The following is a 14311-nucleotide window of genomic DNA, read 5'->3' on the forward strand; positions in this document are numbered from 1 at the left end:
TGCTTTACTTAATCACTTACAAAGGTATGAGTTGTAGTGCTGTGTTGTTTTGTTCCACTTGACCTGTGGCTGGGCTTCAGTCCGTACAGCCTGTGGTTATATTTCTGATTGTAAGATCTCTCCACTGCCCAGTTGAGCAAAGCTTGAGGAAACACTTGCATCAGAAGGGTGTTCAGTCGTGTTACCACTTTTATGTCCAAAGGCAGACCACCGCTAGACATACGGCCCACAACCCATGCTCCCTCACGCATGCTTAGAAAAGTCTTTGAGGTAAAAAATATACAGGAAATAGAATGTTAATTTAGATCTGGTATGGCTGCATTTGTAGGCACAATTTAGAAAAGCCCTAACACACTTATGAATGAAAACAGATAAGCCAAATAATTAAGTGGACCATGCTGTTGGTCTGCCACCTGATGATCACATGAATGCCTGGACACAGGGTTTCCCAGCAGAACATTGCTCTGACCATCATACTGCCTCATCCAGCTTGTCTTCATCAAAGGACCTTTTTACACCTGGTCACTTCATGTGTTTTCTCTGATCCGATAGCTGACTTGTTAAAATCCATTAAGTTCCATTTACATTTGGCCACATAAATCTGTCTTGGCGAATCGGATATCAATCCGATCTTTCTGCTCCCGCCCAATATGCAAATATATTTCACCTCATTTCCGTTTCTGACACGATGCATAACTCGTGAGTCACCTGCGAGTGACGTACTTCCGTTTGGGAGGAGTATAGCGCTGACGTATGTGGCTTGAACAACCACAATCATTTACACCTGTCCAGTTTCATCTGAAATGCGTCCCAGACAATCTCCTGAAGTGGTTTGAACGATCGGATTTATATCCGTCTCAAAAACGTTTCGGAGGGCATTTAGACCTGGTCTTTTTACGATCGGATAGCTATCTGATCACAGAAAACGCATGAAGTGACCAGGTGTAAAAAGCCCCTTATATTGTATCCTAGTGCAATCACATCCCCAGGTAAAAGTAGATGTCCCAGTTATGTGAAAGAAAATGGGACATTCTTCTTACATTCTTGTATCTGCTTTTGATTGAGGACAGAGGGGTAGCATGTCTGGTCTAGTGTCACGTATGTGTTACAAACACATTAAAACATTTATATGACTGCAGCTCTTTTGAAAGTATTGAACTGAGCCTGGCTCACTGAGCCCAGTTTGTAGTCCCTCCTTGGATTGCTGTCAGTCAACTATTGACCAGGAACACTCTATAAGTCTTGCAATTTCAAAGGTGCTCCAGCTCAGTTGTGTAGCGATTTTGGCTCGCAAAAAGCAAGGTATAATTATAACGTGTTATAATGACTCCTAAATATTTTAACCTAAGCTGAAATTGACGGTAATGGAATTAACGTTACACTTATTTGGTCTGTTCGTCTGGTGAACAGGCCGTGTAACCTTTATTAATTCTATGAGGGCGCTATCTTCCCTTTTACTTTATACCGTAATTTCAATTAAATTAACTTAATAGAGCATGTAGTTCAGACCAGATGTTGCAGGTACCTTACGTTTATGAGCGATACTCAGAGACAATCACTTGTGGAACAAAAATATGGCGTTTAATGAAAGAGACAAACACAACATAAAACTAACTACACGAACAACAAAAGAAATAGAGAAAACAAAGATGAAAATAAAACACACAAAAGTAATTGAAAGTGGGGAAAGGGAGGAAGAGACTGGAAAGGAAGAAATTAGAAAGGAAGGAAAGGAATGGCAAGCTTAGACTACAAAATTAATCACACCCTGACTGGGAAATCGTCACAGAAACTTAAATTTACCTTATGATTCAATGCGAGATTCCTACTTGAAATACGCATCTAAATTGATCGGTAAAGGGAACGGTTACTTGCATTGGCTTGCTGCACAAGAGTCCGGATGCAACAGAGAAATCTCTGAAGAGTCAGTTAGGGTGGGGTCAGATGTTCTTCCAAGTTCTTCAAGATCAGAGCAGTTGTTGTTATTGGAAGTGAAGCTTGCTGGAAGTTCCTTGAAGGAAGATGGAGTCGTCTCCAAGCTGTTCCGAAAGTCTGACCACGGATTGGTGGTGTTTGTGACAATTTAAAGGTCCCGAACTCCACCCATCTTTGGGGACATGGCCAATACTACGACCCGGATTTCGGAGGGAAAAACTCTCTTTGTTTCAGGTGTCTGTGGGTGTAGTTTAGCTATCAAATTTTTAGATGACTTTAAAGTTTTTATCCAAGGTGTATTAAGATGGTATAGCACCTTTCGTGCTCAAATAAAATACACCATTGATTGAAAAATGAGTAACTGATAATTTTGTGGTCATTTGGATACTAAACATGAAGGGGAATGACGGTATAAAGGCAGCGGTACATTATATACACGGATCAGTAATCAAAGTGTAACTGATGTTACTACGATATTGTGTTCTGATAAAGGAGAAAGAGACAAAAATGAAACACAAAAGAAAACAAAATGCATTTGCATTAGGTAAGTGAAAACAGATAATTTTGTATACATTCTGACATCAAACCTTAAAAGGACATACAGCATTAGAACAGGTATACATTAACATGCCAGGGTCAGTAATTAAAGTATAACTGATGTTAATACAGTGTTGTGTTCTGATACCTAAATAAAATACACCCTTTTCAGGAAAGTAAGGAGCAAGTAATTTTAAGTCAGGCAAGCCTTAACAGAAGAAGCACAAGTGTGTGTGTGTGTGTGTGCGTGTGTGTGTGTGTGTACGCGCGTGTGTGTGTGTGTCTGGTTGAGGTCCCTATGAGTTCAATCAGAGAAACAGCGTGGTCTTATCTGGTCTTTGTGTAGGATCCCAGACCTCCTGGAGCCAGGTGTGTGTGACACTGTGGAAAGTGGCCCTCAATAATACCGTAAAACTGGGTTGCTCATTGGTTGGTTGAGGAGTAGATGCCGAAGTTTAGGGTGCCTTGGATATGAAATCTAAATGACTTGTATCAGACGCTACATATCCCCCCTTTTGGGTGCCGAAGTTTCTGATGAAGGGGAACTTCGTCATCCAACAGTTGTGAAGGTCGGCTGGTAGGTAGATTATGATGGTCAAGACATGTTTTTCCGGCCAGTTTTTCCTTGTTCATGGCCTTGTGTCTCTTGATTTGATTGTGATGGACCCATTTGAGGACGGGTTCTTTCTGTCCCCGGCTTATTCTGATTCGGTAAGCAACCAGGGAGAGTTTGTCTACAATCTCGTGCGGTCCTGCCCAATGTGGCAGGAATTTCTTTGATCACCGATTAGAGGCCGTTTGAGGTGGCTGGGTGAAGCAGTAGTACCAGACCTTATCCCCCACGCTCAGTTCCTCGTGCGACGCTTTACGGTCGTAATATGCTTTCTGACCTTCGGCACTCTTTTGGAGGTGTTGTTGAGCAAATGAAAAGGTGGATCTCAGGTGCTTGTGCAGTTCCTTGAGGTATTGACAGGTGGTATAAGCTGTGACAAGGTTAGAGTCTCCTGGTTGGTATAGCAGGTGCAGTGGTAATGTCATCTGCCGTCCAGTCATTAGTTCGAAAGGGGAGATGCCGGTTGACTCCTGTGGTGTTGCCCTGATGGCCATGAGCACCAGAGGAAGTTTCACGTCCCAGTCCTTTTGATTGGCAGACACATATTTCCTTAATATCCTGACCACCGTCCGATTGGTTCGTTCCACTTGACCTGAGGAGATAGGGTGGTGACTGATGTGAAGTTTTGCTTGCACCCCCAGTAGCTTCCAAATCTGCTGCATGACCTCTGCCGTGAAATGGGTGCCTCTGTCGGAATTGACTCTCACTGGTAGCCCAAAAGGGGAGAAAATATGATTCATCAGAAGATAGGCGGTGGTGTGGGCAGTGTCCTTGGGTGCTGGGAGGCACTCCAACCACTTGGTGAACTGACACACGACTGCGATGAAGTATTTGTTGCCCCTTGTTGATCTGGGAAGGGGTCCCACCCAGTCAATTTGGTGGTCTGACCACGGAAATGTGACTCCTCTACGTTGCAGTGGGGCTCGGTAGTTTGGGTTTGCTGGTTGGAATTGACAGCACATAATGCGTCCTTTGTCATACTCAGTCCCATCTTGCTGCATGCCAGGCCAGTATACCACTTGTTTCAGTGTCTCATACGTGGCTTTTGTGCCATGGTGTCCGGCACATGGTGCATCGTGGGCATACATTAACATGACCCCCCTTTGGCACTGTGGCAAGACAAGCTTCGGCGCAGTGTGGTCATCAGGGGCATACCATAAAATGCCGTCTATCACATGCAGCATGGGCTTGACATCATGTAGCCGTTTTAGGGCTGGGGAAGATTTGTGGAGATTTGTGGAGCCAGCACAAGTGGCTGTGAGGTGGGGAGTGTGGTTGATTTAGTTCGGTAGTTGTGGGTTATGGCTATGACAGTGGGTTTGTGTGGTCGGGTTAGAGGCGACCACAAATTGCCATGTAAAGCGCCTGCCTTGGCAAGGGCGTCTGTCTGGTCATTTTGATCTTTATCTGTGCCTGGTTGCTTCGAGTGGCCTTCTTCCAGTAGATGGTCATATCGTGTTCGTTTGTGATGTCCTCACATGCCTGGAACAAGTGTTGGTGTTTAACTTGTTTGTTGTTTGCCGTCTTGAAGCCGTTTTTCTTCCAGCTTGGGAGGTGGCATGTGAAACTAAGTCTGTCATAGTTGGAGTCTGTGCAAATGAGCAGGTCTCTGATGTTGTGGGTCGATGCTATCTGCATATTGTGAGGACTGGGGCCCCAGCTTGAAGTGTTGTGGTTGGCATGGTTTGTTGTTCATCCAGAGGACACCTGCACCCATTTTAAGGTTACACTCGTGGTTGTAGGAGCATCCATTGACGTAGGATGTGGGCATGCCTTGGCTTCCAAGTACTTGTGACAGGTGGGTGCGTGCGGTTGGGGCCTTTCCGTATCTGTAGTCACAGTCGGTGTGTCGTCCGAGCAGCTTTGGCATGCTGCCAGGCCATTGCCCAATGCTAGTCTAATGTCTGTCGTTGCAGTATCAGCAAGCTGTAGGCCTCCCATGGCCCGCGGACAGTATGAGTCAGAGTCCTTAGTTAGCTTGAAAGCACAGAGCAGTGACCTTGAACTTTGTTCTCGGGTCAAGTTGCCTTCCCGGCTGGTGGTGTGATTGTCCATGACCCCTGAGACCTGGCAGTCTGTCTTGGGTGCTCTCGGTGGCCGAGGCGGTAGAGGTTCTCGCACTTGAGCCCAGAGTTTCAGCTGTTTAAAATCCAACAGTGGTTCAAACCGGTCTAGCAGGTCCTTTCCGATGAGCAGGGGGTAGGTGTCCATTGGAGAGATGTGCACGGGGTGCAGTACACTCATAGGGCCGATGGTCAGGTGAATGGGAGCTATCTGTTCAAGCTTGACTTCATTTTGGCTGTAAGATTGTACGTTCAATGTGCACTTTTGCGTTTTAAGGGTTCGATTCCGTTGCTTAGCTTCCACCTGCAGTTTGTGAAAGAGTTGGGTCGACATTAAAGTCAGATCTGCACCAGTGTCCACAAGAGCTTCTAGTCTCAGCTCATTCTCTAATGTGATGGCTAGGTACAGCTTTTTGGCCATTCCTCTTTCAAACAGGTTCCCTAGGAGTCTTGGGCCTGGGGCAGGTGTAGTGACTGGCAGGCAATCGGAACTGGATTCCTGTGGCTCATTAGGAAGGCAGACCATTAAAACAGCACTCTCAGGAATCTTGGGGTTCTGGTTGGAGGTTTGGTGTTGGAAGTTGGCAGGCTCTGGTGGTTCGGTTTGCGAAGACATATCGTGGGTCAGATCAGATTTCCGGCTTAGTCATAATTTATCTGATTTGTCCTCCTCGTCCTTTCTGTGGCGTTTGTCTTGGATGATTTCCTTTAAAATCCTCAAGATCTCTGCCGTTTCTGAAGTGTTTTCTGGGTCCTGTGTTATTGGTGGTCCATGTTTCGGTTTATTTGGTGCATGTTGCGAGAGTTTTTGCTGTTTCCAGTCGAAACCTGATGTTTGTGTTGTCGAGTGCTAATTTCTTTTGGGCCAGTTAGGTCCTTCCCAGGTGGCTCCGTCTTTTAGGTTGCGTGGTGGTCGTGGTCTGTCCCAGGATCTCCCAGGCCGTCCAGCTTGGTATTTGGGACGGGCGCCGCCGTGACCCTGTGGTGAGTTACGGGTTTTTCGGGCACGTTCCTTTGCTTGATACAGTATAGGCTCTTTGGGCTAAGTCTCGAAGCTGCTGGATGGACATTTCCCGTGGGCAGGCCAGGACCCCCAGGTGGTGACTTACAGCAGGGTGAAGGTTTCTGAGGAACAAAGTTTTGAAGTTGAAATCCTCCTCCATTCCTGGCTCATTTCGGGCTCCGAAGTAGGCCTGTCAGAGCCTGGTGTAATAAGCTCGTGTGGTTTCATGTCTGCTCTGTTTTAGGTCCAGAGCAGTGAACAGTCCTTGCTCTGACTCTGGGTCAGAGAACTCCTTAATCAGGGCCTCTTGAAGCTGCTGGTAATCCTCTTTGATCTTGTCTGGTTGCCAATCCAGGAAGCTCCGTACCTCGCGGCTGGAGGTGATCCTGAGGAGGTAGAGTTGGTCTCGTGTAGTAACGTTAGCTACAGTCTGCAAATGAAAGTCAATGTCTTGCAGGTAGGCATGTATGTCATAGCCTCCTACAGGGTCTGGCATGAAAGTAGGGATGTTTCTGGCCAGTTTATCCAATTCCTTAGGGGTGACACTGTGACTGGAAAGCGGGGTTTCTTGAAAAGTCTCCCACCCTGGGGAGGGCTTGAGTCGGGATTGCTCACCCCCCTTTTGAAATGTTGATACTTGTTTTGGGGGTATGAGTCCACTGGTCAAGGGAAATTCCACATTGGGCATTTCCTTTTCAGGGTCCCTTTGTAACCTATATGCATGTTTTAATTCCCTGTGAGTTGTGTCAAGTTCTTCTTTTAAGTGAGTTCTTTCTTGACACAGGGCATTGATTTCCTCCCGGGCATTTTGCAGATGCCTTTCGTATGCCTTAGCTTTGGCAACTCTGTCCTTAAGTTCAGTCTCTGCTCTTATCAAAAGGGCCTTGGCTTGTCGGAGTTCCTCCTGAGTGTCCTTTTCCTGCTGTTCTCTGCGTGCTGTGTCCGCGCGGAGATCGGTTAGGGCCTGTTGTAGTCCTTTTACTTTCTCCTGCAGTTCTGTGTCTTCTTCATCTGCCGTTTCTCGTCGGCTCTCCAATGCAGGTTCTTACAATATTGGTGGCCTACGCTAATAGGCGAGAACGTGCTGTCCACTCAATTTGCCTAATGGGTAATCTAAAGATTTGGCTACTTTAATTTGCTAAGTTTTCCTGTGATGATTTCCCAGTTAGGTCTTTACCTTACGCCTCAACTAAATAGCATGAAAATGGACAGATCAAACTCACAACACAAAGGTGATAGAGCAGGACGAGGCCTGGAAGAGGGAGAGTTACAAAGTTGAACCTAAATAGCTGAAACTGAATTTTAAAATTTGCTTCACCCTCTGTTTAAAGTTTAATTTAAAAATAAGTGAGAGGAAGTGAGAGGAAAAAAAAAGGAAAAGGGGAAAAAATGTATATATATAAAAAAATTTATAATAATAAATGAGAAGGGGGAAAAAAGAGAGATGAGACTAATGATGATAATAATAATAATAAAACAAAATAAAAGCAGGTAACAAAACGGCAAAAATAAAAAAAATTCAGTAAAAAGAAAGGTCACTACTAATGGTAATAAAACAAAACATGACCAAACAAAAACCCAAATTGATAAGTGATAATAACGGATAATAAAATGGGAATAATAAAAAAAATTAAAAATAAGAATAACAAAACAATAATAAATGAAGATACTAAAAATAAAAATGAAATAAAATTGAAGGAACAAACCACAAAAACTAGGTGGCAGAGAGAGAGAGAGAGAGAGAGAGAGAGAGAGAGTTAGTTCACACACACTGAAGTTAGGGGGTTAGAAGTGGGAGCGCTTGTAAAGATACTAGTTACTTAACAACCGGGTGTTTATCTGAAAGTGTGGTGCCCTAAATCACTTCACTAGTGGGTGTGATTGATAACATTTGGGGTAGTTTTTCTTGACCATACGTGTCATGCGACCTTATTTCGACCGGTTCAAATTAAGGAAGCAGGCTTTTTTTCGTTACCTCTATAAAATTGTAAGACTGAGAGGACGAAACTTAATAATAAAGATACAATAGAAGATAGTAGATAGTAGATAGTCAACAGGGTTCCTTCGCTGTTGATATGTAAGATTAGGTCTTAAGAGTTAGCTGATAAGAGTTACACTACTCAAATCACAGTTTAACAACTGAGGGAAGGTTTCTCCTTTCCACAAATTCAACAGTTTGTGCCACTCAATGGCACACAGTGGGTGGGTCAGGTTTTCTTCGCTGCCCCCCGAATAAATAAGTAAACAAAAGAACAGGGTTTCTTCGCTGTTCTTATTCGTTACTTGATCAAGGCTTGGGACTCCTTTTACATACCAATCGACCACTGGTCAGCAGTATGATTGGATCTGCATTAGGCACGCATCAATTAACTACTCTGATGGTTAAACCTAACGGAGTGCTATCGTCTAGTTGAACGAAATTGGAACACGCAATGACTTCAACAGCGATACAATTACAAGGCCTTAAAAGATGATAAGAGGAACACGCTCAAATCAATCTTTAATCTAACAATGGGGAGATTTCTTCATCCTCACAGCTGATTTTGATAATATTAAAATGTGCAGTAAAGAGATTTCTTCGTCTTTACGAGGGATTTTTAATATTATGACTGCAGTCTAAATTCTTCTCTTTTCTTTTCGATTAACCGAGACTCAAATAACAAAATGAAACAAAATAAAATCAAATAGTGCTCACTGAAGCGGAGTCTATCTCACCACAAGCGCACAGTAAATCACCACAAGTAAATTGACGCTGAATTAGCTCACAAAGCAAAGTTTGAACAACATGCCCGCATTCTCCACCATTATATGTAGCGATTTTGGCTCGCAAAGCAAGGTAAATATTTATAAGTAATTATAACGTGTTATAGTGACTCCTAAATATTTTATCCTAAGCTGAAATTGACGGTAATGGAATTAACGTTATACTTATTTGGTCTGTTCGTCCGGTGAACAGGCCGTGTAACCTTTATTAATTCTATGAGGGCGCTATCTTCCCTTTTACTTTATACCATAATTTCAATTAAATTAACTTAATAGAGCATGTAGTTCAGACCAGATGTTGCAGGTACCTTACGTTTATGAGCGATACTCAGAGACAATCACTTGTGGAACAAAAATATGGCGTTTAATGAAAGAGACAAACACAACATAAAACTAACTACACGAACAACAAAAGAAATAGAGAAAACAAAGATGAAAATAAAACACACAAAAGGAATTGAAAGTGGGGAAAGGGAGGAAGAGACTGGAAAGGAAGAAATTAGAAAGGAAGGAAAGGAATGGCAAGCTTAGACTACTTTTAAAGTAAAGGTGTGAAAATTAATCACACCCTGACTGGGAAATCGTCACAGAAACTTACATTTACCTTACGATTCAATGCGAGATTCCTACTTGAAATACGCATCTAAATTGATCGGTAAAGGGAACGGTTACTTGCATTGGCTTGCTGCACAAGAGTCCGGATACAACAGAGAAATCTCTGAAGAGTCAGTTAGGGTGGGGTCAGATGTTCTTCCAAGTTCTTCAAGATCAGAGCAGTTGTTGTTATTGGAAGTGAAGCTTGCTGGTAGTTCCTTGAAGGAAGATGGAGTCGTCTCCAAGCTGTTCCGAAAGTCTGACCACGGATTGGTGGTGTTTGTGACAATTTAAAGGTCCCGAACTCCACCCATCTTTGGGGACATGGCCAATACTACGACCCGGATTTCGGAGGGAAAAACTCTCTTTGTTTCAGGTGTCTGTGGGCGTGGTTTAGCTATCAAATTTTTAGATGACTTTAAAGTTTTTATCCAAGGTGTATTAAGATGGTATAGCGCCTTTCGTGCTCAAATAAAATACACCATTGATTGAAAAATGAGTAACTGATAATTTTGTGGTCATTTGGATACTAAACATGAAGGGGAATGACGGTATAAAGGCAGCGGTACATTATATACACGGATCAGTAATCAAAGTGTAACTGATGTTACTACGATATTGTGTTCTGATAAAGGAGAAAGAGACAAAAATGAAACACAAAAGAAAACAAAATGCATTTGCATTAGGTAAGTGAAAACAGATAATTTTGTATACATTCTGACATCAAACCTTAAAAGGACATACAGCATTAGAACAGGTATACATCAACATGCCAGGATCAGTAATTAAAATATAACTGATGTTAATACAGTGTTGTGTTCTGATACCTAAATAAAATACACCCTTTTCAGGAAAGTAAGGAGCAAGTAATTTTAAGTCAGGCAAGCCTTAACAGAAGAAGCACATTACAACAGGGTTATAAGAATAAGAATCTTAGAGTATCTTATCTACTTGTTTTATTAGTAAAAGGAATGTCCCATTGTGTTGTGTGTGTGTGTGCGTGTGTATGCGTTTGCAGGGGAGTGCGTGCGTGTGTGTGTGTGTGTGTGTGTGTGTGTGTGGTTGAGGTCCCTATGAGTTCAATCAGAGAAACAGCGTGGTCTTATCTGGTCTTTGTGTAGGATCCCAGACCTCCTGGAGCCAGGTGTGTGTGACACTGTGGAAAGTGGCCCTCAATAAAACCGTAAAACTGGGTTGCTCATTGGTTGGTTGAGGAGTAGATGCCGAAGTTTAGGGTGCCTTGGATATGAAATCTAAATGACTTGTACCAGACGCTACAGTTGTCTGGCTATAATGGTTTGCGCTTGCCAGAGTCACTCAAGTCTTGATGCCCATTTCTCCCACATCCAACAGGTTGACAATGAGAACCAAATTTTTGCTTACCATTTAATTAATCCCAGGTCTTGGCATGCACAGTTATTACTATATGATCTTCAATGTAAATCAATCTTGTTTCATCTGTGAGTGACATAATGTTTTGGTTTATCAGTGTATTCCACATTGATTACCTAACATTGGTCATCGATTAAATGAATACCTCTAATAGTATATTATGATAAAAAGTTGACCGGTTTCTGTGTAGCTCTGCAAACAGAGATTTTCATTTAAACAAAATTGTTTTGTCTCTGAATAGTTTTAACCAGTTTTTGGTTTTCTGCTAGTGTGCTGAACCGAGTGTGCTTACTTTTTCTGCTACTCTGCTGATCTCCACAGCGATGTCCCCACCAGAGTTACCAATGCCAATAACCACCACTCTCTTCCCATGGAATGAATGCGAGTCCTTATATTCCCAGCTGTGAGAGCACTTTCCAGGAAACGTATCTATTCCTAAAGCAGAAAAAAAAAGAAGTGGATCAAAATGAGACTGACTTTGACATCTATGTGATTTACAGGTATGAAGAGTGGTAGCATGATTATACCAGGAAATGCTGAGAGGGGTGTAACAGGGTGTGTGAAGCTCCCTGAACACACAAGCACTCCATCAAACACCTGTGTTTCTTTGTGTCCATTTCTGTTCTCAGTTTCCACCTCCCACTGACCTGTGGCAGAGAAGTCATGCCTCTGTCTGACACTGAGCACTGTTGTCTGAAAAATACAAACGTTACCTTCTGCAGATGCATATTAACATCATAAATGTAAAAAGCAAAATGAAGAAATGATAACCTGGAAACGAATGTACTTGAGCAGGTCAAAGTGCTCGGCATACAGCCGTAAATAGTTCATCAGCATGGAGTGGTGCATGTAGTTCGGATAGTGTGCTGGCATGGGGAAATCACTAAAGCACATCATCTCCTTTGAGGTATTTACGACGAGTGACTTGTATATACTGGAGTGTTCGGCCTCTGGGGTCTCCTGCAAATGCAAAGAAGCACAGCAACACTAATGTAGAACTAGTGGGCAGCAATGAATATAAATTAAAACTTCCCTTTGATTGCGTGTACAATACAAAGACTGCCGATATTTTAGCTTCTTCAATGACTAGTTCATAGCATAGGCAATATTTCAATAGATTCCACTAATTATTATTTACGTCCAGGGCTATACTCTGAATTTCTTTGGAACTTTGTGGATTTAATCTCAAAACTGGTTTTTTTTTTTTTTAGATAAAGCATTACTCACTGTAGACCTTTTTATTTAGATAATTTGCAATACAGTCTGAGAATAGTATAATTTAGTATTAATGAACAGTATAACAGTATTGCTTACAAATTTCCCCCTTGCACTGTGAGCCAAGCTGTGCAGCATCTGTGGTGTCCTGCCCCTTCCACTTCTGTTCTGCTTTGTTCTGTGATTTTTGCCATGTATTCCTGACTTTGACCTAGCTTAGCCTAACTCTGCATTTTTTATTGACCATAGGCTGATTCTTACCTGCTTTTTTGCCTGTGCCCTTTTTTTTTTATTGCAAACAAACAAAGTCAAATAACAATACAGAATCCCATTTTGGTTTTACATGAAAAAGGAGTAAAGTAAAAGAATTACAACAATGACAATAATAACAATAATGGAAAGGAAGTAAAAAGAAAAAGAAGAAAGCAAACCACCCATCACCCAGCCACCCCGGGTCCTGGCCCTTTTTAATTATCGAATACAAGTCATTTTAAATTTACAAAAGAAAGAAAACCTAATCTGGCAAAAACCTGAAGGCCTATGAAATATGAAATAAATGGTTGCCATAAAAACTGGAGGTATTACCTCTTATCGTATATTTAATTTTCTCAAGCTTAATAAAAAAAGCTGTATTCTTTAGCCATTGTGAGTGAGATGGTGGGACAGAGGACTTCCACTGAAGAAGAAGGTGATGTCTGGTCAACAATGATGTAAAGCTAATAACTTCCTTTTGTGAATGGCTTAGAATAGTGGACATCGTACAGAAATAACCCGACCAATAATTATATAGTCGTGGATAGAAAAAAAAACATGTGACTCAGGTGACATTGTGAGTTAGATCATCTGTCACATTTGTCCTCGACATCTGGGTAAATTTGAGACAATCTATATTTAGAAAAATGCACCCTGTAAATGACCATAAACTGTATAAGTGCGAGACGAGCACATGAAACATTACCAAAGTCATTCACAACACTATCCCACCACCCGTCCCCAAGCTGAAGTCCCAGTTCTCCCTCCCAAGCAGCCTTTGTTTTTGGATAGTTTGGTCACAAAAATCAGAATATGTTTTTAGATCCCAGAAACAGTACCTTTTCGTTGTGATTTGTACGTAAGCAAACCTTCCCAGTGTTGGAGAGGTGGAGCTGAGGGAAAGCCAGGAAAACATTTCTGAACAAAATGAATAACTTGAAAACATCTAAAGAGGTGGCTGGCAGGTAGCCCATACAATGATGACAAATAAGCAAAAGTGTTAAAAAATCCCTCTGAGTATAAGTCAAGAAAACAATGTATTCCTTTGCTATACCACACTGAGAAAAAAGAATCCAGACACAAAGGGGAAAAAGATGATTGCTACATAACGGACCTAAAGGAGAAGCAGTTACAAACTTGAAACATTTCCTAAATAGATAACAGATTTTTAAAGTATTAAATACAACAGAATTTTTAACATACAAAGAAGTTTTAATTGGAAGAGAAGAGTATATAAGAGCAGGTATAGAGGACAAGGAAGAACATGACTGGGCTTCTAAATTACACCATGCTAAATGAGGTGACTCAACCCAGCACTGTATCTCATGAATGTGTGCTGCCCAGTAATAAAACTGAAAATCTGGTAGTGCCAGGCCACCGCTAGACTTACATCTCTGGAGTAATGACTTATGCACCCTGGGAGATCCCCCAGACCAAATGAAAGCATAAATCGTTTTATCTAATGAGTCAAAGAAGTGTTTAGGTAAGAACAATGGGAAAGGTCAGACTTCATTTTAGTTACGACTGGAGTTGTCTGAAGTTTGCAGAAAAAAGACCTGAAAATTTCACATTAATACCAAGGTAATTAAATCCAGTGGGACTGATTTTGAAGGGCATGTCCAGATGCTTAAGTTGCACAGCAGTTGTGTTGATAGGATAACATTCATTATTCTGAAAATTTAATTTATATCCAGAAAAGGAGCTGAATGTATCAAGAGTGGGCAAGATACCAGGCAGACCAGATCCAGGTTCAGATACATAGAGCAACAAATCATCTGCATACAATGATGGTCTGTGTTCGATGCCGTTCCTAATGACGCCTTTAAATGAAGTAGAGGATGGTAATGAAATGTCCAGTGGTTCAATGGCCAAAGTAAATAAAGATGGAGAGAGAGGGCAGCCCTGACGTGTCCCACGCTTCAATGGAAAATACTCTGAGCGCAC

At 42.0% G+C, this 14311-nt stretch overlaps 1 protein-coding gene across 2 annotated transcripts in view; it reads right to left on the minus strand.

Annotated features, from left to right (window-relative positions):
- The window catches only part of LOC132843420 (flavin-containing monooxygenase 5-like), a 33407-nt gene that overhangs the window by 2204 nt on the left and 16892 nt on the right, over window positions 1-14311 (minus strand). For both annotated transcript variants that reach the window (XM_060866721.1, XM_060866722.1), the window contains 4 exons: window positions 11672-11860; window positions 11428-11593; window positions 11193-11335; window positions 64-263 (listed from right to left, as the gene is read on the minus strand). In XM_060866721.1, the coding sequence (XP_060722704.1) occupies window positions 64-263; window positions 11193-11335; window positions 11428-11593; window positions 11672-11860 (698 nt within the window). The remainder of the gene's footprint in view (window positions 1-63; window positions 264-11192; window positions 11336-11427; window positions 11594-11671; window positions 11861-14311) is intronic.

This window comes from Tachysurus vachellii, chromosome 3, assembly GCF_030014155.1.
Source record: "Tachysurus vachellii isolate PV-2020 chromosome 3, HZAU_Pvac_v1, whole genome shotgun sequence".
Lineage (NCBI taxonomy): Eukaryota > Metazoa > Chordata > Actinopteri > Siluriformes > Bagridae > Tachysurus > Tachysurus vachellii.